A 25,396-nucleotide genomic window follows, 5' to 3' on the forward strand; every position below is an offset into this window, starting at 1 on the left:
ATGATTTAACTTAGATTTTTGTTTACTTGACCTAGAACTTTTCTGCTTACATAAAGCAAGGAAGAATTCAGTAAAGTTACTATTGGTTTTACTTATAGGAACATCATGATTAAAATTGCCAACACCATAGGTCTGCAGGAGTCAGACTGTTCTACTTGCTCCATTATAGTAGCCACACCTACTTTGCCTTCGCTTGACCCTTGCCACCCTGGGGTCTAAATGCTCCCACTGCATTTAACATTTTCAAGTAAATGACTGCAATTACCACTATGAATTGTGACGTACAAAAAAGAGTGATCACAAAACTCTTCAAACATGCCCATAAAGTGGCTCTTCTTACACACTTACTATTCACAGTTGTGGTGTAAGCTATGTCTTCTTGACCCCCTTTATGGGTGATGACAAGTTCATTCTAACATTTTAATCTCCCTGAACTATTGAACTCCTTCCTTCATATCAAAGAGAGGCATGTCTGGCATATCCAATTCACTCACATTTTTTTGGTCTATGTTTCATCCAACTGAACAAAGTGTTTTCTGCCCTTTTGAGTTGCAACATTAAATGCAGACTCTCATATCAATAAATTTGGTTTGTTCATATCAACAAATTTGACCTGATCCAATTTTATGTTCCTTCATCAATTATTCCACACCCTCTAAATATCTTTTCCCACTCACATTACACAAAATTTTGCTTGTATGAATTAGAAAATTCAAGGGGTTCCTTGGGAGAGTATCATGACTTCCCATGGGGTACAATTTGTACATCACCTTTAGGGCTCTGGTGGGACTTAAATTAAATTAGAGGTCAAAAAGCAAAGAGGCATGATACGTCTTGAGGAGAATCAGCATTATCTTGTAAAGCAATGTACTCAGATGATGCCATTATTATACCCTTAAGCAATACAGTTATCCCCCTCAGATGGAGGTGGAAGGTAGGTGCCACTGAGGGTGGGGAAGCTACTGCCCCTGGGGTTGTGAAGGACATTTCTGTTGTGGTTAGGCAGTGCAAGTCTACTGGAAGTGAGAAGGGCAAGTATGCTGGGGATGAGGAAATTTTTTCTACTGGTAAAAAAGTTTAATCAGAATTTAGGAGTCAAATGTTCCTAGATTCACCAAATTCTCCCCACACACCTCCTTCCAACTTATAGAATCCTATTTTCCCCTTATCATTGTTGTCACTTTAACAGTAAATGTCCTTGAGTTTGGGGAATTCAACTTCTGTTGTAATTCTCCCTGTCACAAGACAAGGTTCTGGGTTTGATTTTTTTCTGCAGCTACAGGAAATAAGGGACTCCTTCAAGGCACATATACACATTCTTAGGTCATTTATGTGGCACTTGACTGGGAATTCTAGTCCCTTAGGTTGTCCTTTTCCTTCATCACTTTTCCAGCAACAGTGAACAACCAGCAACATCATTACATTGTTTTGAAAAACATCATATACAGTCATCCAAATACTTGTTTCTAATAAGTGCTTGATTAGGAATATCCAAGACAGATATTTTGCATATTTCTATAAACAGTTTAAACCATGAACTATCAGTGCTATCTTTAATACTTGAAGTAAAGCCATTAATCTTTAAATCTAATCAGAACCAACACATTCTTAAAATTCTTCCTCTATAGATCCGCTCTTAGTGACAAAATCTGTATTACTTCAGGTTCTCCTAGGAAACAGAACCAATAGGTTATAGATTGATAGATGATAGATTATATATGTATCTATATCTACATCTATCTGTAAAGAGAGAGGGGGAGGGAGAGAAAGAGAAAGTTAATACTGAGGGATTGGCTTATGTAGTTATGGATCCTGAGAACATCAAATAGGCCATTTTTAAGTTGGAGACCCAGAAAAGACCATTGTGTAGTTCGTTCCACTCAAAATCTAAAGGCCTAAGAACAATGACAGCCAGTCATTCAATATTAGTCTTAGTGTGAAGGGCAGATAAGTGGGTAGGCCAATGGTGTAAATCCTGGTCTGACTTCAAAGGACTGAAAGTGAAGAGCATCAATATCTAAGTGTAGGAGTTTAACGACCCAGGTCAGATGGAGAGTAAATTCACTCTTGTTTTTTGTTTTGTTGTTGTTGCTGTTGCTGTTTTTGTTGTTGTTGGCATCAATGGGTTGAATGATGCCTGCCTATATTGGTAAGGGTTATTTTCTTTACTTATTCCATTAATTTAAATTGAAAAAACTTTCAGAAACACTCCCACAGACACCCCAAGAAATATTTTACCAGATATCTGTGCATAATTTAGCTTATTGAAGTTCAGACATAAAATTTACCAATACAGTGTTCAAAAAATCCCTTACATTCTTTTCACTTTTCTCTGTTATTTCTGCTCTTGAGATTTAATAGTTACAATGGTCATACATTCAAGTTCACTATTTCTTCCACGTACTCACAATGTTTTTGATTACTCAGAAACTCAATATTTTTAAGTTTTTAACAGTACTCTAGTACTGTCAAAGTTTAGTTATTGTATTTTACTGCTCCACAAGTTTTGTTTCATTATTTTTATAATTTTAGTATATTTTATTAACCTTGTCATTTTGTTCATACAAGTTTCCCGGTTTCTTTGCTTGTTTTGCTTGTTTGTTTGTTTTTGTTTTTGTTTTTGTTTGGTTTTGGTAAGTCAAAGGACGGCTTTTTTCCAGGATTTTTTTTAACTTACTGTGTTTCCTCAAATGGGCCATATGTTTCTCTCTCTTTATAGGGCTTGTAGTTGTTTTGGTCATGTTTGAAAACTGAACATTTAAATTATATAATGTTGTAATTCTGTATACCATCTTCTTTCATTTCCCCAGATGGTGTTTTTTGCTGTTTGTTGATGTTGTTGTTTTGTTGTTAATACGGAGGGCTGTAGTAGTCCATTTGTCTAGTTAATTTCCAAAATTATCTTTACAAAGATTGTCCTTTGTCATGTATGGTTGATGAAGTCCCTGTTCCTTAACTTGTGTTCACCTTGTCATTTAGACAGAGATTTACTTGCATACTGGGAACTAAACATATAATAAAAACAAAACAGAAAAAAAGAGCAAAGAAACAAAAAAGAAAGGCAAACATCTTTCCTAATATTTGCTGATTGGTTTTGTGCCATAACTCTCTATTAACACTTAGGCAGGCTTTCACTGAGCCTAGAGAATAGCTGAAGATGAAACACTAGGGTTTCCTTGAGTTTTTCCTGAATGAGTCTTGTTTTTGACGTGCATATAGCTGTTTTAGAATGTCTTAGTTTCCCCAAAAAACTGTCCCCAGATTTTACCTTGAGAAGTCTATTGTTTGCTTTCACTATCAAGCTTTTCCCAGTCCTCTAAGAGTTGTTAGTTCAGGTTGTAGTGCTTTTGAGCAATGCTAGCTGCTCTTTTATTCTCAGTTCTAAATCAAGCAAAACCAAGACAACATCTTACATCAGTCTGTCATGTAACTGATACACAACTTAGAATAGATATACACAATAATGTATTAATTATGTCTGCTCCACTCCCTTCAAATTCAGGGAAATGGGCTCCACACTTCTAATACACACTGCTGCCTCTTCAAAACCAAGACACTTCCAACAGCAGAGACAGAGTAAGTCAAGGGCAACTAAAATTGCCACAAAATCCTCCTACCATTGGAAGAGTCTTTTGCTTGATTCAGTCTGCTTACTTGCTGTAACTTTTTGTTATCATTCAGAGGTCTGACAAAGTGGATTTCATCACTTCTACATTTTTGTTTTGATATTTCTGTATGGAAATGAAAGCTGAGGGTTGCCTCTCTGTCATTTTGCTGTAGTTACTCTGGAAAATAGCTTTCAAATAATATATTTGCTTTCACAAGGGTTAATGCTAATTTTTTAGAGGGTAGGATACAATGTGAAATAAAGATTAACATTGATCAAACACAGTAATTCTAAGTCTGTTGCTTCACATTACATTTATTTAATTTTTAAAGGGTTGATTTATTTATTTTAGAGACAGAGAGACAGAGAAAGAGAACATGAGCAGAGGAGGGACAGAGGAAGATGGAGGGAATCTCAGTCAAACTTCTTGCTGACCATGGAGCCCGACTCAGGGCTCAATTCCACATCCCTGAGATCACAACATGAGCTGAATCCAAGAGTCAGATGCTCTACAGACTGAGCCACCCATCTACCCTGATTCACATTATCTTTATATTTCAATACCTTGATTGAGAGGTATATATATGCACTGAGCCCCTAGAAGATAGGTAATTATTAATAAAAATTAATAAAACTCATTTTATTTTCTCAAATACACTGAAGTCATACCTGCATTGCAACTGCCATGTTTTTAATATATAGGTATCTTGATGCATGACATTTTCTCAATAAATACATACCAAATAAATGAATTATTGTGTATCCATTAGTAAGAGTGTACAGGTTCATTGGTTAATCAGTCTTACAACATATTGTACAGTTATAGGTTTAATTTAGTTTTAGGGTTAAGAAATATAAAAGTAGACCCAGAGCAATCTGTTTTAAGAAAAATGATGCTTTGAACAAGTTTAAATATACATTACTAATAATAAACTGTGTAGCTATTTGAATAATTTCCCCCCTAGAGATAGCTCAGTCTAACAACTGAATTAAATATAATGAAAATAACATAAAAGGAAAATACCAAAAAATTTTTTATATTAGTCTTGTCGAAAATGGTGGTGCAGGAGGACCCTGAACTCAATTTTGCCATGGACACATCAAATCTATACACCAAATTCATAGAACAAGTCTTGTTGAAAAAGAACTGATGGCTGACTGAAAAGCTTCTACACAAGAAAAGACAGAAAACACATAGAGAATGGCAAGAAAGATGAAGACATATATAGAGGGAATCTTGAACACCATGCTGTAAATCACCATGGGGAATGATAGTATTGAGGGTTTTGAGCAGATTTTGCTGTAGTTTGAAAGGTAACTAATGGAACCAGCCCTACAATCCTAAAAAAAATAATGGAGGAGCTACTGGAACTCCCTCCAGGTTGGAGGGGCTGGTGAGCAGCAGTGTTTGTCACCCACCCCTCATCTTAATACTGCATATAGGAACATGGGCTAGAAAACAGGTGGCTTGGTCCTGCAGCCCACAGACCCCTAACCCATGCCAGCCCCAGACATTCTGGGGCACATAAACGTGCCACAGTTTAACAGGCCAACTAGAATAGAGAATATCCAGGACTGCAACTCCACCAAAACACAGGAATTTCTCCGACTCTCTCTATGTTAGAGGGGCTGGTAAACACTGTGATATATGCTATCCTCCACTCTGATAGCACAGATGGGAGCAGGGTTTGAGCATCACACACTACCTGCTGCCTCTGTGATCACTGGGCTTAAGCATACAAAAATACCAAATGCTCTTGGGCAGAAACACACACACAAAAAAATAATAATAAAAACAACAACAACAACAACTCTGTTGTTGAAAAGAGCAATTAGGAATTGGAGAGGAGGGAAGATAGTGGCAGTGTAGGAGGACCCTAGGCTTCTTGCATCCTTGAACACAACTAGATAAACATCAAATCATCGTAAATACCCCAGAAACCAATCTGAAATCTAACAGAATTAAAAACCCATGATTAGAGGGAGAGAAAAGACCACATCAAGAAGCTAGAAAGTGCAAAGACGTGAATTAGGGGAGCAACAGATCATGGATGCTACAAAAGAGATAAACTGTGGTCATGGTGAAGGATAAGAGAGAGAGGAGCACATAGACACACAGGGGAATGCACAAGGAGAACATTTCCCCCAAAGCAATTGGATTAGAATATGAAAGCAGCTGAATTGTCTGAGTTCTTGCAACAACTGTAGCTGAAACTCTGGAGTTTTAAAGGTCAGCAAGCTTAGTTGGGATGGAAGCCTAAGGGCACTGCCTTACTCCTTGACAGAAGCCAAGCAAAAATCCTGGGGGCTGAAGGTTGGAAACACGACTTGAAGAACAACTGGAGCACATAGTGGGGACATTATTCACTCACCTCAGTCTGCATCCCTGAAAGGTAGCATTCACAGAGACCCTCTCCAGGAACCAAGGAGCTGGCTGATGCCATTTCCCTCACCCATGCCTCATCATAAACACGGAACCACCTACAGGAAGCAACTCAGCGCCAGCACTGGCTACTAACTTGTTTACACCAAGCCCCACACCCCTGCACTATGGTGGGATTACCTTTCTCAGTCAAACTTGCCTCATTCCCACTGTGGTTGTCCCCACCCTCAGAAGACAAGCACAAATCCTTGCCTTTGCTATATCTCCCAAGCACAGAGTTCTGCAGGGCCTCAGTTCTCATGTAAGTGGTGTCAGGTCTCATTTCACAAGCAGTCCAGAGAACATCTGGTTAAAACTCACCCCATGTAGGCCAGGAAGCAAATACTGCTACCAGAAGGCAAGGGGAGCCTCTTTAGATAATTGGTCTGAAGGATAATCCAGCTACAACACAATGGCAGAACACATGCACACACATCAGAGACACTGCCTAAAATGCCAGGCCCAGAACAGTACACCAATAATTCTTCATAACGCTATTAGTTTCAAGAGCAGGAGACATATCTGAGTTTTCTAACACAAAGGAGAAGGCAGGTAATTATACAATATGCAAGGATGGAAGAATTATACTAAATTAAGAACACATAAGGCCATGATCAGAGATATAAGCCAAACACATATAAATAACATGGTCAATAGCAAAATTTAAAGCAATATTCATAAGGCTACTCACTTAGCCTGAGAAAAGAATGGAAGACATCTGAGAGACCCTTACCACAGAGATAAAAGAGTTAAAAAGGAATCAATCAGAAATGAATGGGATAGACTGGTGATGGGTAGTAAGGAGGGCACGTTTTTGGTGAACTGGATGTTATACAGAACTAATGAATCATCGAACTTTGCATCAGAAACCAGGGATGTACTGTATGGTGACTAACATAATATAATAAAAAGACATTTAAAAAAACCTAATAAAGTAAATTTATAATCAAGAAAAAAAAAAGAAATGAATGCAATAAATGAGATTGGAAACAGGCTTGATGCAAAGAAGAAAAGTCTGCAAGAAACAGAGAAATGAATTAGTGACCAAGAAGACAAAATTATGGAAAATAATGAAGTTAAAAAAAGGAGTGAGAGAAGAAATATGGAACACAAGAACAGACTTAGGGAGCTCAGGGACTTCATCAAATGTAATAAACTTTGTATTATAGAAATCCCAGAGATGAAGAGAGAGATAAAGGAGCAGAAATTTTATTTGAAAAAATAATAGCTGTAAAATTCCCTAATCTGAGGAAGGAAACAGACATCCATACCCAGGAGGCACAGACAACTCTCAACAAAATCAACAAAGTCAAGCCAAAACCAAGACATATTTTAATTAAATTGGCCATGTATAGTGACAAAAAAGACCTTAATATACAAGGGAAGACCCGTATGCTAGCTGTAGATTCTCCACAGAAACTTGGCAAACCAGAAGATAGGGTATGATACAATCAAAATGCTGAATGGGAAAAATCTGAAGCCCAGAATACTCTATCCAGCAAGGCTATCATTAAGAATAGAAAGACAAGTAAATAGTTTCCCATACAAACAAACACTAAAGGAGTTCATGACACAAAACTGCCCTGAAAGAAATACTACAGAGGACTCTTTGAGTGGAAAGGAAAGACCAAAATGACGAAGGCAAAAAGGAGCAGAGAAAATCACTCGAAATAATGATAAATCAAATAATAAAATGGCAATAAATACATATCTATAAAAAATTATTTTGAATGTAGATAGACCAAATGCTCCAATCAAAAGACATAGGGTGTCGGAAAGGATAAAAAGGAAGACCCATCTATATGCTATATCATAATGAATGGGATAATCCAGCAACAACATCTAATAATTTTAATTATTTATGCATATAACATGGGAGCACCCAAATAGATAAAATAAGTAAAAACAAACATAAAGGAACTCATTAGTAATTGGAGTCCAGAGTCTCCCATGGTTTGTCTCCCACTCTGATTTCTTAGATCTAAATAAGAAAATTTGATAAGGGGAATCACAGAATAAAAAGATGTAGAATATGACAACATATAGATATAAAAAGTAGAAGATGAAAGAAAAATAAAGTTGTTTTAAAATGTATTTGAAATTAAATGATCATCACTTATTTTAAACAGCTATATACTTAATATGCTATGTTTTAACCTCATGGTAACCATAACTGAAAACTTATGATAGAAACACAAAAATATAAAGAAATAGCCAAAAATAACATTAAAGAAAGTAGTCAATAATGAAGAAAGAGAGCAAGAGAAGAAACTAAGGATTATAAATCAAACAGAAAACGAATAAAAAAAACTACAATAATTTTGTATCCAATCAATAACAATTTTAAGTGTAAATGTTCAAAATGTTTCAATCATAAGTTGTAAGATGATAGAATGGATTAAAAAAAGACCTTTTATATACTGCTACACGAGACTTACTTTAGACCTAAAGGCAGGTAAAGATTAAAAGTGAGGGAATGAAAAATAATTTACCATGCAAATGGAAGTAAGAGAAAAAATGGGGTTGCAATACTGATATCATACAAAATGAACTTTAAAACAAAGAAGTAAGAACCAAAGAAGGGCACTACATAATGATAAAGGGATGAATCCAACAAGAGGATATAAGACTGGTATCCAAGATCTACAAAGAATTTCTCAAACTCAATACACGAGTAATCAAATCAAAAAATGGGCAGAAAATATGAACAGACACTTTTCCAATGAAGAAATACAAATGGCTAACAGACACATGAAAAAATGTGCAAAATCATTAGCCATCAGGGAAATTCAAATCAAAACCACATTGAGATACTACCTTATGCCAGTTAGAATAGCAAAAATGGATAAGGCAGAAAAAAACAAATGTTGGAGAGGATGTGGAGAAAGGGGATCCCTCTTACACTGTTGGTGGGAATGCAAGTTAGTACAGCCACTTTGGAAAACAGTGTGGAGGTCCCTTAAAAAGTTAAAAATTGAGCTACCCTATGATCCAGCCATTGCACTCTTGGGTATCTACCCCAAAGAGACAGACGTAGTGAAGAGAAGGGTCATATGCACTCCAATGTTCATAGCAGCATTGTCCACAATAGCTCAAGTGTGGAAGGAGACAAGATGCCCTTCAACAGATGACTGGATTAAGAAGATGTGGACCATTTATACAATGGAATGTTACTCAGCCATCAGAAAGAACGATTTCTCAACATTTGCAGCAACTTGGACGGGACTGGAGGAGATTATGCTAAGTGAAATACGTCAAGCAGAGAAAAACAATCATCATATGCTTTCACTCATTGATAGAACATAAGAAATAGGAAGATTGGTAGGAGAAGGAAGGGAAGAATAGAAGGGGGCTAAACAGTAGGCGGAATGAACCATGAGAGACTGTGGACTCTGGGAAACAAAGTGAGGGCTTCAGAGGGGAGGTGGGTGGGGGAATGGGATAAGCCAGGGATGGGTATTAAGGAGGGCACATATTGCATGGAGCACTGGGTGTTATACGCAAATAATGAATCATGTAACACTGCATTAGAAACTAGGGATATACTGTATGGTGACTAACATAACATAATAAGAATTATTATTAAAAGAATTATATATATCTATGCATTCAATATTGGAGCACCTAAATACATAAACCAAATACTACCAAATGTAAAAGAAGACATTGATAGTAATACAATAATAGTATGGGATATTAGTACTCCACCTACCTTAATGGGTAGACCAGCCAGACAGAAAATCCATAAGGAATAAATGTCTTTCAATGACACTTTAAACCAGATACGAGATTTATGCATGGCATTCTATCCCAAAATAATGGAGCAAATATTCTTTACAAATGCACAAAGAACATTCTCCAGGATAGATTACATTTAAAGACAAAATTAACCAAACCAAACCAAAACAAAACAACAAACTCTCAATAAATTTCAGAATATTGTGATTATATTAAGCATCTTTTCCAACAAAAACAGTATGAAATTAAAAATCAATTGTAAGAAAAACTGGAAGAAAACACAAGCATGAGGAGGCTAATCAACATGCTACTACATAACAAATGGGCCACCAAAGAAATCAAACAGGAAATAAGAACATAAACGGAGGCAAGTGAAAATAAAAATACAGCTCTCCAAAATATTTGGGATGCAGCAAACGGAGTTTTAAGAAAAAAAAAATATATATATATAGTTACAGATGTCTGCATGAAGAATCAAGAATCTCTAATAAACAATCTAAACTTTCACCTACGGGCACCTGGGTGGCTTAGTTGTTAAGTGTCTGCCTTCAGCTCAGGGCATGATCCCAGGGTCCTGGGATCGAGCTCCGCATCGGGCTCCCTGCTCTGCTGGGAGCTTACTTCTTCCTCTTCCGCTCCCCCTGCCTGTGTTCCCTCTCTTGCTGGCCGTCTCTCTCTCTCTCAAATAAATAAAATCTTAAAAAAAAAAAAAAACAACTTTCACCTAAAGAACTAGAAAGAGAATAAACAAAGCCCAAAGTTATTAGAAAGAAGAAAATAATAAAATTCAGTGTAGAAATAAATAAAATAGAGACAGATAAATAGAAAAGATCAATGAAACCAATGAAATCTGTGTCTTTGAACATCTAAACAATATGAATAAAACTTCAGGCACATAAATAATATAAAAGAGGACCCAAATAAATGATACCTAAATTGAAAGAGGAAAAGTAGAAACCAATGCCACAGAAATAAAAGGGATTAATAGGCCCTGATGAAAAAACAGACATCAACAATTTGAACAAATTAGAAGACATGGTGAAATTCCTAGATGTATGCAATTTTCCAAAACTGAATCAGAAATAGGAAGTCTGACCAGTCCAATTCTAGGTAACAATAGTGAATTGGTAACCAAAAATCTCTTGACATTAAAAAAAAAAAAAAAAAAAATATATATATATATATATATATATATATATATATAAAATAAGGACCAGATTGATCGACAGGTGAATTCCACCAAAAATTTAAGTTAATACTGATTCTCCTCAAACTATTCCAAAAAGTATGAGGGAGGAAACCTTCCAAATACATTCCTTGAGGCCAGCTTTTCCTTGATACTAAAACCAGGCACTAAAGCAAAACCAAACCAAACAAAAACAGGTCAATATTTCTGATGAACATAGATGCAAATTTGCAAGAAAATATTAGCACACCACATTCAACACTACTTTAAAAAGATCGTTCATCATGATCAAGTGTGTTTCTTTGGGGAACGCAAGGATGGCTCGGGATCCACAAATCAATCAATATGATACACCACAATAATAGAATAAAGGATAAAAAATATATAATCATCTCCATAGATGCAGAAAATACCAGTTGACATAATTTTATATTTTTCATGATAAAAACTCACAACAAAACGATTTAGAGGGAACATACCCCAATGTAATAAATGTCATATATGACAAATCCGCAGTTAACATCAGACTTAATGGGGAAAATTTGAGAGCTTTTCCTCTAAGAACAGGAACAGGAGAAAGATGTCCACTCTGTCACTTTCATTCAAAATAGTACTGGAGATCCTAACCATACCAATCAGACAATGCAAAGAAACAAATGCATCCAAATCAGTAAGGACAAAATAAAACTAACTTTTTGCAGAAGACGTAATACTATACATAGAAAACCCTAAAGACCCCAGTGAGAAACTCTTAGAAGTAATAAATGAATTCAGTAAAGGTGCATGATACAAAATTAATATAAAGAATAATTTGCTTTTCTATACACTAATAATGAAGTAGCAGAAAATTAAGTTTAAAAAATCCCATTTAGTGGGGGATTGGGATGGCTGATGATGTGTACTAAGGAGGGCACATATTGCATGGTGCACTGGGTGTTATACACAAATAATGAATCATGGAACATGGCATCAAAAACTGGAGATGTACGTATGATGACTAATATAACAAAATAAAAATTAGTTAAAAATAATAATAAATAAAATTAAAAATCACATTTATTTTTTTAAATAATAATATTTTTTTATTATATTATGATACATGGGCGGGACTGGAGGATATCAAAAATCCCTTTTAAATTGCACCAAAAAATAAAATATCTGGGATTAAACTTCACCAAGGAAGTAGATGACCTCTAATCTGAAAATTATAAAATATCAATTAAAGGAATTTAGATGACAAAAACAAATAGAAAGTTACTCCATGCTGCTAGATTGGAAGAATTTATACTGTTAAAATATCCATACTACCCAAATCAAGCTACAAATTCAATGTAAACCTTATCAAAATACCAATAGCAGTTTTCTCATAACTAAAACAAATAATTGTAAAATGTATATGGAACCACAAAAGGCCTTGAATATTGAAAGCAATGTTGAGAAAGAAAAATAACGCTGGATATGTCACAATCCCACGTTTCAAAATATACCACAATGGCATAATAATTAAAACAGTATGTTACTGGCACAGAAAATAGACACACAGAAAATGGAATTAAATAGATACACCAGATATAAACCCATGCTTATATGGTCAATTAATCAATGACAAAGGAGGCAAGCATATACAGTGGGAGAATAAATCCTCTTCAGTAAAAGGTCCCTGGTAAACTAGATAACTACATGCACAAGAATGAAACTGACCCACTACCTTACATCATACACAGAAATAAAAATGGTTTAAAGACCTAAATCTGAGATCTGAACCCGTAAAGCTACTGGAAGAAAACACAGGCAACAATCTCTGTGACATTCTTTTTGTCTTCTCCTTCTTCTTCTTCTTCTTCTTCTTCTTCTTCTTCTTCTTCTTCTTCTTCTTCTTCTTCTTCTTCTTCTTCTTCTTCTTCATAATAAATGTGATTTTTATTTGTTCATTGAGAGAGAGAAAAAGAGGGAGAGAGCATGAACAGGGAAGAAGTAGAGGGAGAGAAATGGAGAGAATGTCAAGCAGATTCTGTGCTAAACGCAGAGCCTGACATAAGGCTCAATCCCTGACCCTGATATTATGACCTGAGGTGAAATAGAGTATGACACTAAACCAACTGAGCCACCCAGGTTCCCCTCTTTGACATTATTCTCAACAACATACTCATGTGTTTATCTGTGGAGGCAAGGGGGAAAAAAAACATACAAAAACTGAACTATAGACTGCACCAAATAAAAAACCTTTGCCCTGGGGTAGCTAGGAGGCTCAGTCGGTTAAGCATCAGGCTCTTGATTTGGGCTCAGTTCATGATCTCACAGTAGTGAGATTGATCCCTGTGAGAGGCTCTGTGTTCAGCACAGGGTCTGCTTCAGATTCTCTCCCTCTGCCTCCTGCTCACTGTCTCTTTCTCTCTCTCAAATAAATAAATAAATAAATAAATAAATAAATAAATAAAATCTTTAAAAAATATTTTTTTAAAAGCCTTTGCACAATAAAGGAAATTATCAACAGAACAAAAAAGTGAACTACTTACTGGGAGAAGATATCTGTAAGTGATATCTGGTAAGACCTTAATATCCAATATATATACAACATACAACTCAAAACCAAAACCAAAAGAAAAACAAAACAGTAATTCATTTAAAAATGGGCAGAGGACCTGATTAGACAATTCTCAAAAAAGTTATCCAGATGGCCAACAGAAGCATGCCAGATGGTCAACATAGTTTATCGCCAGTGAAACGCAAATCAAAACCAAGAGGTGTCATCTGACACCTGTCACAATGGCTAGTATCAGAAAGACAAAAAACACTAAGTGTTAGCAAGGATGTGGAGAAAAGAGAACTCTCACAAACTGTGGTGGGAATCTAAATTAGTGCAGCCACTATGGAAAATAGCAAGGGATTTATTTAGGAAATTAAAAAGAGAAATACTGTACAATCCAGTAATTCCACTACTGGGTGTTTACCCTCCAAAAACGGAAACATTAATTCAAAAACATATGTATTCCATTATGTTTATTGCAGTATTATTTACAATATCCAAGATATGGAAGGAACCTAAGTGTCCTTGCATGGATGGATGACTAAATAATATGTGGCATATATACACAGATAAACAATGGACTGTTATTCAGCCAAAGAAAGAATGAGATCGTGGTTTTGGCAACAACATGGATGAACCTGGAGGGTATTATGGTAAGTGAGATGTCAGACAAAAACAAAAACCATATGGTTGCACTTGTATATGGAATGTCAAAAAGAAAACAAATAAAACAGAATCCGATCCATAAACACAGAGAACACACTGGTGGTTGCAGGAGTGGGGGTAAAGAGGTGTAAGGGAGAGGGAAGTACAGATTTCCAGTCATGAAATGAATAAATCATGTGGATGAAAGGCACAAAATAGGGAATATAATCTCTGCTATTAGAATACTTGTGTAGTGAATTGTGGTAGCTACATTTTGGAAAAAAAGCATAATGTATGGAGTTTGTTGAATCTCTATGTTGTACACCTGAAAGTAATGTAATATTGTTTGCCAGCTATACTTTTTATTAAGTTTTTCATTTTAATGCCAGTATAATCAACAGTCATTTTTTTAATTGAAATTTACTTGTTTTAATCTTTCAATTAAAGTAAACTATTATTGGTTGAACTGGTGAATTGATAATAAGCAATGACATCAGAGTTGAAAATTTAGGTAAATTTTCCAAATAATTAGCCACCTAGTCCATTTTTTTAAACAATGCCCAATAAGGTCCTTATGTTTTGATATACTATGCTCTAGCTGATAAATAAATTTTCTGCCTTGAAAAACATATTTCCCACAGTTTTAGAAAAACTATCTTTTTCCTATTGATCAAGTAGACAGTATTGGGCATTTTGAGAAATGTCTATGTTGTACATGAATTTAGGGGTATGAAGTGTATCATTCGCATGAACTCGTAGGTGATGAGACTAGAACTTCAACACAATGCTATGCATCTCTCACTCTCTGCGATTTTTTGTAGTAGTAGTTGTTGTTTATTTCCTTGTTTAGTTTTACCTTTGATTACTGTAGTGATTCTTTTCAAAATAAGTTGAGATAAGTCATGTTGCAGGAAAGTAGCCCTTAAGAAAGTGGAAACTCAATTAATGGAGAACAAAAGTAACCAGAAATACATCTTAGTTCTACAGGAATAGCTACGTAAGGCTGTCTACAGCACTGACATTGATTCTGAGGAGAGCATTTGCTTAAAGATCTTGGACATATTGAAAAGTGAGGCACAGAAGTGCCACAGGCTGTGGGTAGCCAGTCCTGCTTAGAGAAAAGTAATCAAGTTAAAGAACAGAGAAACAGGCTCTCTTATGAGATATTTTTCCCCCCTATGGACTGAAGAAAGGCAGTCAAAGGTAGTCATGGCCTGGGTAAAAACCTTAATTTGTTAATATCTTCTTGCTTATGCTCATGAAGAAATGTTCTGAATATTGCTCTAGCCTGCATCCCCTCCTCCTCCCAAAAAACCAAATACCAGCATTCTGATACCAGAAAATGCCATTCTAATGCTAAACTAAGACTTCAGTTAACAAATGATGCCACAGAGAATTTGGTTATCCCTGGGTGCAGAAACAAGCATATAAACAGAGAAATAAGCTAGTTTCTAAACCCTCAAATTTAAGTGCCAGATCACAAACCAAGTGTATTTTTTTCTTGAGAAATAATTGACCTTGACCAGACAACCTCTATTTTCTGACAAACATGCAGAGCCATGAGTTTGTACTTAGAATTATTTTTTGTTCAATTTTTCTTGTTCCCAATACTAAAAGCTAAAGACCTCTTACAAACCAGTTATTAATTTTGTGTTACTATCATTCTCTAATTTTTCCACAAATGAAAACAATCCCCCAGGTGTGTTTTGTTGTTGTTGTTGTTGTTTTCATTTACCTTTGGATTTTCTAGCACGCACAAGTAGAACAGAGATGGTTGCTCCGATGGCCAGGAGACATAGGATAATGATCAACCACACTATCCAAGTAAAGTCCTCGAGGAGAAAGACATCTGAAAAATAGAGATTATCTCACTTAGTATCCAGCTTGGCATCAGTGACTTGGCTGCTGGGAACAAATCCCAAGATGTTTTCTCTTAGGAGACATTGCCAGGATTGGCATGGATTGTAAGCCTCACCCACCCCTCCCTGCAATCCTAAGGAATTCAGGAATGCTAAAGAAGCTTCTGTTTCCTTTCTTGTTCCTAATGCATGGAGACTCACAAGGTTTATTTTATAAACTATCACAATGCTTTAATATGCTGAAAACATACAAATAATGCATCAGACATCCATGTACCCACAATCAAGATTTAGCAAACATTAATATTACTATATTTGTGACAAATAATTCTCTCATAATAAATAAAAATCTACAATGCAATAAAGTATTTATTTTCATATTTTTTTCTAATGTTTCACCTTTGGTTCCCCAAACTGACTTTGCCATGGGTCCTTTCTATCCAATTATTTTCTACATAAACGTATATGTGAGCTTGACAATATGCCAATGAGTGAGAGACATGTGGAGCCTCTCTAAAGATTAAAGGAGAAACTATGACATCTTGGATAATAAGCCAAATGGGATTCATGTTCTAGGTTCTAGAGACAAACTTTTATTTCAATTCAAAGTTTCTTATGAGATATCTGTCAGCTAGAAACTGAAATCAGTAAAGTTAACTATTGTTTTGATATCTTTCTGATTAATATTGCTATTTCAAAGGAGGTATCAAGGACACTTTTATTCAAAGACTACCTTCATTTAAGATCTCAACAAGATGTCTATGGAATTTTTAACTGGTGATCTGAAATACATAAATATAAAAAAGTATTTTATCTCTTACATTCAGATTTTCAAGAGCTTTATAATATTGCCCCAACTCATGATACCCTATTATATGTTTCAACTCATTTCTTCAGTATAAAAATATCAATTAAGAGACTGCTAATTTCCTCTGTTCTTTGTTTTACTAAGGTTATTAAACAAAAATCCTCTATTCTGGTGTATGTGTCTGCTTCCGTCACATTTCCCAAACTCAAGTTCTCTTTCTAATTATCTTAAAACAATGTGACTTTCCAAACTAAAGTATTAGAGAAGTGACACTTTACTTGTTGATAAAAGGTCACAGAAATATTTACCTACTGTAGGAAAGCATTTTTTGGCTCCGTATTTTTCTAAGAAATAAGGACATCTTATTGCTAAGAAATAAGACATAGTATCCTCAGAAGTTTATTCTATCTGGGGAAATAGTGAAACATATAATCACAGTAATGCATGAGTAAAGAGGGCACTTAACACAGAATGGGTTGAAGACAGCTTCCTGCGAAGATAAGATGAAGTATTAAGGGACCAGTAGGAAACTCTTAATGTCAGGAAAATAGAACAAGTGTGTCAATAACAGCATACAAGGGGTATTGCATGGTTGAATATGTTTAGAGAATTAATGTGGTGTAGGAGGATTTGGAGACAAGGAATAGAGGGATAAAAAATGAAGTTGGATAAAAAGGAAATGAGAATCTTGTTGACAGGGTGAAATACTTCAAATAAAGACATTTGCATGTACATGGAGTTGGAGGAGATAATTTGGGCAAACTTTCTTTGAAAGATCACTTTGGGTAGGCATAAGGAGTATATTGGAGTGTCAAAACTCTTCTCTGCGTATATTAATTACATTAGTTAATAATCATAACAATTTTGTGAGATAGACACTAATATTACCCATATGCAACAGATGGGAAACTGAGCACAGAGAGCTCAATAGTTACCCAAAATCATGAAGCTGGGAAATAGCACTGCCAGGATTCAAATTCAATTAGATGGGAGAAAACACCAAGTTATGAAAAGTGGCTTTCCCTAGGCAGTGGGATCAGGAGAAGTTTAGGAGGAACTTTGAAAGATTTCTCAAAGTTATTTAGTGCCCTTTCAATGCTTTTGTGCATTCATATATTCATTTTTATAAAGTAGGACAATGACATTTCTATCAGAAAAAGAAATACAAAACAAGACCAAATATGAATTTTTACATGTTCTCCACATTAAGAATTAAAACTGGGTAAACTAGAACAGTCATAGGTCTTTGTCAGTAAGATCTTCTCAATTAGCAGGGATATCTCAAGATACGGACTGTGAAGGTAACTTACCTGCAATGGAAACATGCACATCTTTCTCCACATTGAGTATTAGGTTCCTTACAATACAGGACACTTTTTCTCTTGAACTTTTGTCCACTGTGACAGATGATTCCACATGAAACAGTCCATTTTCTTCCATTGTCTTTGTCTCAGAGACTGGCGTCAAGTGCAGTCCTTGATGGTCCCTCCATTGCAGCTCAGGCTTTGGATACCACCCCGTGGATGTGCAGGTCAACTTAATTTCTCTCCTATTACCAGTCTCAATGCAAATATGAGGAGCCATACCTGAGACTACAATAACCAAAGAGAGACAGAGAAATTATACTTCTCCAAGTGTTTGGTTGCCGTTTTACATTTTAATTAACTTCTGTGAAACTCAATTTTCTTATTTATAAAAGTGGAGGTTAGAAAATTAACTAGTTAAAAAGAACTTTGGAGAAAGCAAACCAGCTGTATCAACATTTAATAAGTACCCAAATGCCAAAAATATCTGTATTTTTTTCTTTTTACCTCTCTTCCCTTTGAAACATTACTGATTATTTTATCTGATGATTCTTGAAGTTGGGTAGAAAAACATTCATAAAACCACTTGCAACCTTTAAAGCTAAAGGCACACATCAATTGGTGGTTTTCTGTGGCACATTTCTAGTCATTTTCCAAATATCTTTTAATGCCTAATTCTAGAGATATTTTTAATAAGAACTTATGATATTGGGAATGCTACCAATATCAATGTGGTCCAAATGAACTAGGTATAAGTTGCTACTGAGCACCTGAAATATTGTTAGGAACTGAATTTCATATTTTTATCAATTAACTGTATATCGAGTACACTTAAATTTCAATGCAACATGTGGCTAGTAACTACCATTTTGGATAGATCACTTTGGGGAACAATATGTATTTTAACTGTGGATATGTCAGCCCAGGTTAAGAATTCATGTTCCACCACTCTCCCACTTATAATTAGGAGTGGCTTTGATATGCTGATGGTAGTGTTTGAAATGAAAATGGTGTGGTGCCTTCTAGAGTATTTCCCTCAAAGTGAAGAGATACACCTTTCCCTTCACTCTTTCTCCCTTCTCAAGGTCTGGAGCACACAGAGTGTCTGTGAGTCATCTTCAAAAGTGGATTATGTGGATGTGGCAAAACATCAAATTAAGAAATGTGGAACCACACAGTGTGCAGCCACTCTTCCAGTTCTGGGTTCCTTCTCCCTTTAACTCAGAGAAGAAAAAAAAAAAGCTTTGGTTTAAGGCACTGTCTTTTGATGTTCAGTGGAGAGAAATGCAGCATTCCACACAGTATTATGCAGAGTAACTAAAAAGTCGATAACAACAACAACAAAAAAGATCAAATTTACTGGGATCAAATTATCTGAAAAGATATGTTCAAGTCCTAACCTTTAATAGCTGTCCCCTTATTTGGATACAATTTTGTACATGTAATTAGTAAAGAGGAAATTATACTAGTTTAAGGTGGGTCCTAATCCCAAGTGAATGTGGTCTATATAAACCAAAAGAAATTTGGACACAGATACACAGGAAAGTGGCCCTGTGAAGATGGAAGCAGAGAATGGAGAGATCCCAGCATAAACCACGGCATGCCTGGAGCTACCAGAAGCCAGAGAGGCATTCTCCTCAGATGCTTCCCTTGGACCATAACCCTGATGACACCTTTATTGTAGACAGTGGCCTCCAGAACTGTCAGAAGATACATTTCTGTTGTTTTCAGGCCATCCCATTTGTAGTAATTTGTTATGGCAGTCCTATTAACTTGATGAAGAAAAATTATCTAACGTCATATGATGTTGCACTGATGGCCAGACTCTGACAAACAGCAGGAGGAGGTGACTAGTCAATAGCTTGCTGCACCAGTTATGACCTCGCTGGCACAGTCGTGCCCTCCAGTGCAGGTACTGACAAATGTTACTCTCAGAATACAATACCTTTGAGAATCAGTAGAGCATCATGGTTACGAGGATAAGCTCTAGAGTCAATGGTTGCATTTGTCCTGGCACCAGTGTCCCGGTGTAACTAATGACCCAGTCCCTCTATACCTCTATTCCCTTTTTATAAAATGAGGATGAAAATTGCCCCAACCCATATCATGGGTGTAAAAATTACTCTATATAAACTGCTTATTGGGTTATAATAAATAAATATTATTCACCTTAAAGAGTTGATCAATTAAGAATACAAAGAAAAGATGATTTGCATTTTATGGGATCTTTCAATTTGAAAGGCCATCCCGTTACATTCCATGTATCCAAACTATTTTCTAAGAGTTGAAGGGACATGCAATTAGGAGTGGGTATTTTCTGAGACAAAATTGTATAAGTCAGTTTTTGTAGAAACACAATAAATGTTTCATTATTGTCTGATTTTCTGGAGAGAGAAATGTAATGTGGCACTTCAAGTTATGCCATTCTCTTTACCTTATTAAATGTTTTGGCTAAGGGTAAAATACATTGTGTGGGTCCAGCATCAATTAAAAATAGGAGTGGGAATTAGGGGTGGGTATGGATATTTTTAAAGGATTGAAACATGTAGTCCAAATGTTGCCTTAGTCATTAATTATGTAACTTGAATTATCGAATCAAGACTGAGGGGTCAAAGTGGAGAAAAGATAGCTAGCAGGAGAAGAAACCAGGTCACCATGATTCTCCTACTACTGTGGGTTTCTAATTAGCATACTTGAGGCCTGGGTGGTTTCTGACATAGCTCAGGCTGAGTTAAATGCATTCTTCATCCATTTTGAAACTCTGGGATTTTCATTGTCTTATGACCATGGCAAGGAGAGAAAAACTATATTGTCCATTCTTATAAAATTATGTCACCTAATATCAGAACCTTCAATTTATCTCTTAGAAAATATTTTGGTTAAGTTTGGTTAAAATTTCTTTGAACATTCTGGGCCTAGTAAAAAGTTGGGTGGAATTTATCACTATTATTTGTAATGTATGTCCACAGTGCAAATTAAGATCACCACAGGCTTTATCTTAGTTTTATTTTAAAACATTATGCTTTGGTAGCAAATACAACTTCCCTTGCACATATGATTTGGAAAAATCAATGAAGTGATGTATCAAATAACCTCATCTACAAGATACAGGAGATTGTAAAATAGATTCTAGAAAGTGTGTCAAGTAACCATTGTTGGAGCTGATAACAAACTCATGCTGAAACACAGTGTTAGAGTTAAGTGGCAATAACTTCAAGATAGGAAATGCATTCTTCTAAAGAAACTGGGGTAAAATGGAAGAATAGTGGAAAGTTATTTTCTATTTAGTGATAGGATAATTGTACAAAGCACAAGTAAGTCTAAGATAAAGAAAATTGAGATGACCCTGATAAAGACATATTATTCATTGAAGAAGCAACCCTAGCAACTGGATCTAAAATTCAAAGCCTTGATAAGGGTTTACCTAAGGCGTAGGAAATGGCTGGATGTCTAACACCTGGATTGATTCAGAAGTTACCACAGTGAAGTGAATGATCCCTGCTCTAAAGGCAAAACTCAGTGAATAGATGGACATAATTTCTCATTCATCCCTGTTAGTGCCTGGTTAAATGCCTCCATAGGAGTGACACTCGTTTGCATACAATGGAGACATGCAGCGAGGAATCCCAGTATACTTGCCTAAAGATGCAGATTTTCTTTAAACCCAGGAAGGAATCTCAGAAGGAGGCAACTATTCTCTCCCTGATGCTGCAGAACTATTAGGGGATGTATGGATCAAAGTGTCCGGTAACAAAAACATTGACTCACAAACGTATTTAAAATTTGCATGCAAGTCCCTTTGCAATAGCCCCCTTTAATTTATGAAGAATTATATAAGTACCCGCCCTTTATTATGTAATTGTGGACTAAGAATTACTTAGGGCATATGCAGAATTATCACTAAATAGGAGGCAGGAGCATTTGCAAACATGTCAGGGAGTTCTGGAGGAGAAGATTTTCCTGCCCTTGGGAGGAAGGTCAATATTGTTGGCCCCATCTGATGAACTGGGTTAGTTTCTCGTAATGTCCATTATAAAGGCTGTGATAGAGAAACTCATCTCTGGGCTCAATATAAGGCCCTACAGTGTTTATAGAGAAAATGCTGATTATGGTTCAGTGGATGGTTGAATTAGAATTCTTACCTAACATCCTGGCAGTACAGTTGTGTTGTTTTGTTTTGTTTGTTTTTTGTTTTTGTGGAAAATATCTAACAGGGAGTGAGATTTAAGGGGACAAATTATGCAGGGATCTGAATAAACAAGGATGTCATACCAAGAGTCAGCAATGCCACATCTGACTGGACTATTGCCAGAATGGGCAGCAGCAAGGTGTAGAAAACTCAGCCTGATAGCAGGCTGGTAGATTCTTTCTGCCTCTGCTTAGTTCCTTCTGTGTTTCTAAATAGAGACTAAGATACATTTCTGGGACTTTTCTGAGTAATACCTACTATAACCCCTGTTCTTTCTTTCCTTCAAAGTAATGTTGGCATAAAACAGATGCAAATTTATTTTTACTACAGCCAGAGAATGTTGGGAAAGACTGATTAGATTAATTTTACATATTTACTTTTCTTGGCATTCCATCATGTTGTTTGTATAGATTTAGCCACCTTAATCCATCTGCAGGGGTACTTTAGACTCCTGATTAAAAAAAAAAAAGCAAACAAATAAACAGACAAACAAAAGAAAAAGTAAAACTAATACAATTTGTTTTTAGGAGTTTTCATTGCAGAGACTCACCTGTGACCAACACTTGGAATTTTGCCTCATTGTAGTATGTGGAGCTTTCAAAGTAGCATGCATACTCCCCTCCATCTGAAAGTTGGATTTGATGGATCCTTAGGGCAACATGCCCTTTGGTAATATTATCTTTCAGGAACTCTGTCCTCCCTTGGTACTCTAGCATCTGCTCCTCCGTATCATCCTGGGAAGTACTATAACGATGCACCAGGTCCAAAGGAACATTCCGGTACCATCTAACTTCCATGTTCTGAGCATCCATTGATGGGCTGAGCTGGCAGGACAACACAGCTTCTTCCCCAACCAAGGCAATGACCGGTTCTCTAGGTCCTATCACATGGAATTGTCCTGGAAGTAATTTTGAAATCAAGGGAATCATCACTGAGACTGTGACAGGCATGACTGTGACCATCTGATCAGTAAATAAGTAGACCAGGCTAACTGGCATAGTGACATGTGGTCAATTAATGAACAGATCTAAAGAACGAATACACAAATACACTGTTGATGAAAGAGATAGTAGAAGATATGATGCCAATGTGCAAAAGTCATATGGTCTTAACAAAAATTTAATTGGATTTTCCCTTTGCCTACAATTGGAATTCAAATTATATAAATCTCATTCTTTATGCTGTATATGCATTCTATTTGTTATAAAATATTATCATTTAAGATATGGGAATATTGAGTCAGTCAATAACTAATTATGGGGTCAGTGATTAATGAATTCAGTGAATGATAAATTCCCCCTAAATACTTAATGACAAAGGCACAAATGGAGAATTCTAATAGCAGCAACCAAATATTTCCTTGTTTTAAAATATATATTACCTAATATTATATAACTTATTATGAAATATAATGTAAAGTTTTAAAAATAAAGTTTTTGTGTTAAGAAAAAATACAACACTATTTATATATTTCCCATTTTAGAAAATAAGTGTAAGATCCTGTATACCACATAAATTTTCTAGAGTATTAAAATAGTATACGTGTAATGAGTAACCATTGGTTAAATACAAATCTTTAAAAATAAATAAATAAATTCTGCTTGGTTTATAACTTTTAAAGGGCTACATAATCTTTTGTTCCAGTATTGACATTCAACTATTTCTTTCTTAAGGATCTAGGGATATCAGTTTGAAATGTAAACAACAAGAATGGTAGCATTCTGTCTCTGTCACTGTACATATTTAACCTAGTCTCACATGACTCCACGTTCTAACTGCTTGCTTGTCATACATGTCAGGAAAGTTCTATTTTTCTTTCGGATAGAAGCAAATAATTAACACAGATAACCCCTCAATTACTAGATGAACTTAAAATCATGTGTAGCAAAAAGTACTGTCAAATTGTTTTATTTAAGGACACATTTTTTTGTTGTATATTTTGAGACATGCATGGAATGGGTTGAATCAGCTTGTCTGGAGAAGTGGGTGAGATTTCTTTCTCTCTTGTAATCTCACTGATTGAGTGTTACTTGATCAATTTCATTAGCAGATTGCTTACAATGGGCATTGCAGTCTGGCCTGTGCTTATTATTCATGATACAATTAATTTTTTTATTGAAGAATAATAGACATATCATATTGTATTAATTCCAGATGTACACTATAGTGATACATTTAAAAATGTTCATCAAGATCTATAGTTACCATCACCATGCAAAGTTGTTAAAATATTTTTGACTATATTCCCTATGCTGTATATTACATCCCCATGTTCTATTTTATAACTGGAAGATGGTACCTCCTAATCGCCTTCATTTGTCATCCATCCACCCATCTCCTGACCTCTGCCAACCATCAGTTTGTTCTCTGTATCTATGATTCTTCTTCTGGGTCATTTGTTCATTTGATTTGTTCAGATTTTAGATTCCACATATAAGTGAAATTATATGGTATTTGTGTTTTACTGTCCCACTTATATCTTTTAACACACTACCATCTAAGTCTATTCATGGTTTCACAAATGGCAAGATTTTATTCTTTCTTATGAATGAGTATCATACCATTGTGTGTGTGTGAGTGTGTGTATAACTTCTTTCTTTACCTATTAACCTATTCACAGATTAGGTTTTCTCCATATCCTGGCAATTAAAAAAAAATACTGCAATTAATTAGGTATGCGTGTGTCTTTTCAAATTAGTGTTTTTGTTTTTCAAATACTTAAAAGTAGACCCTGAATCATATATATGGTAGTTCTATTTCTTTTTTTTTTAATGAGAAACATCCATACTATTTTCCATATAATATGCAGCAATTTGCATTTCTAACTACAGTGCATATGGATTTCCTTTACTCCATATCCTCACCAACACTAGTTATTACTTGTCTTTTTGATACTACCTATTCTGACAGGTACGAGGTGGTGTGTCGTTATGGTTTTGATTTGCATTTCCCTGATACTTAGTGAAACTTAACATCTTTTCATGTGCCTGTGGGACATCTGTATGTCTTTTTTGGAAAATGTCTATCTAGGTTCTCAGCACATTTTTTGATTCATGTATTTCCTATGTTTTGAGTAGTATGAGTTTCTCATATATTTGTATGTGTTTGAGT

The 25,396-nt window shown here is 35.5% G+C and overlaps 1 protein-coding gene across 1 annotated transcript in view; it reads right to left on the reverse strand.

The window, feature by feature from the left end:
• Window positions 1-23,283, reverse strand: part of LOC123791161 (butyrophilin subfamily 1 member A1-like) — a 63,914-nt gene extending 40,631 nt beyond the window's left edge. The window contains exons 1-3 of the mRNA XM_045795800.2: window positions 22,836-23,283; window positions 18,103-18,384; window positions 15,861-15,974 (exon numbers count right to left, since the gene is read on the reverse strand). Coding sequence (XP_045651756.1) covers window positions 15,861-15,974; window positions 18,103-18,384; window positions 22,836-23,283 — 844 coding nt within the window. The remainder of the gene's footprint in view (window positions 1-15,860; window positions 15,975-18,102; window positions 18,385-22,835) is intronic.
• Between the last annotated feature and the right edge of the window lie 2,113 nt (window positions 23,284-25,396).

This window comes from Ursus americanus, chromosome 5, assembly GCF_024610735.1.
Source record: "Ursus americanus isolate L20-20 chromosome 5, mUrsAme1.1.p, whole genome shotgun sequence".
NCBI lineage: Eukaryota > Metazoa > Chordata > Mammalia > Carnivora > Ursidae > Ursus > Ursus americanus.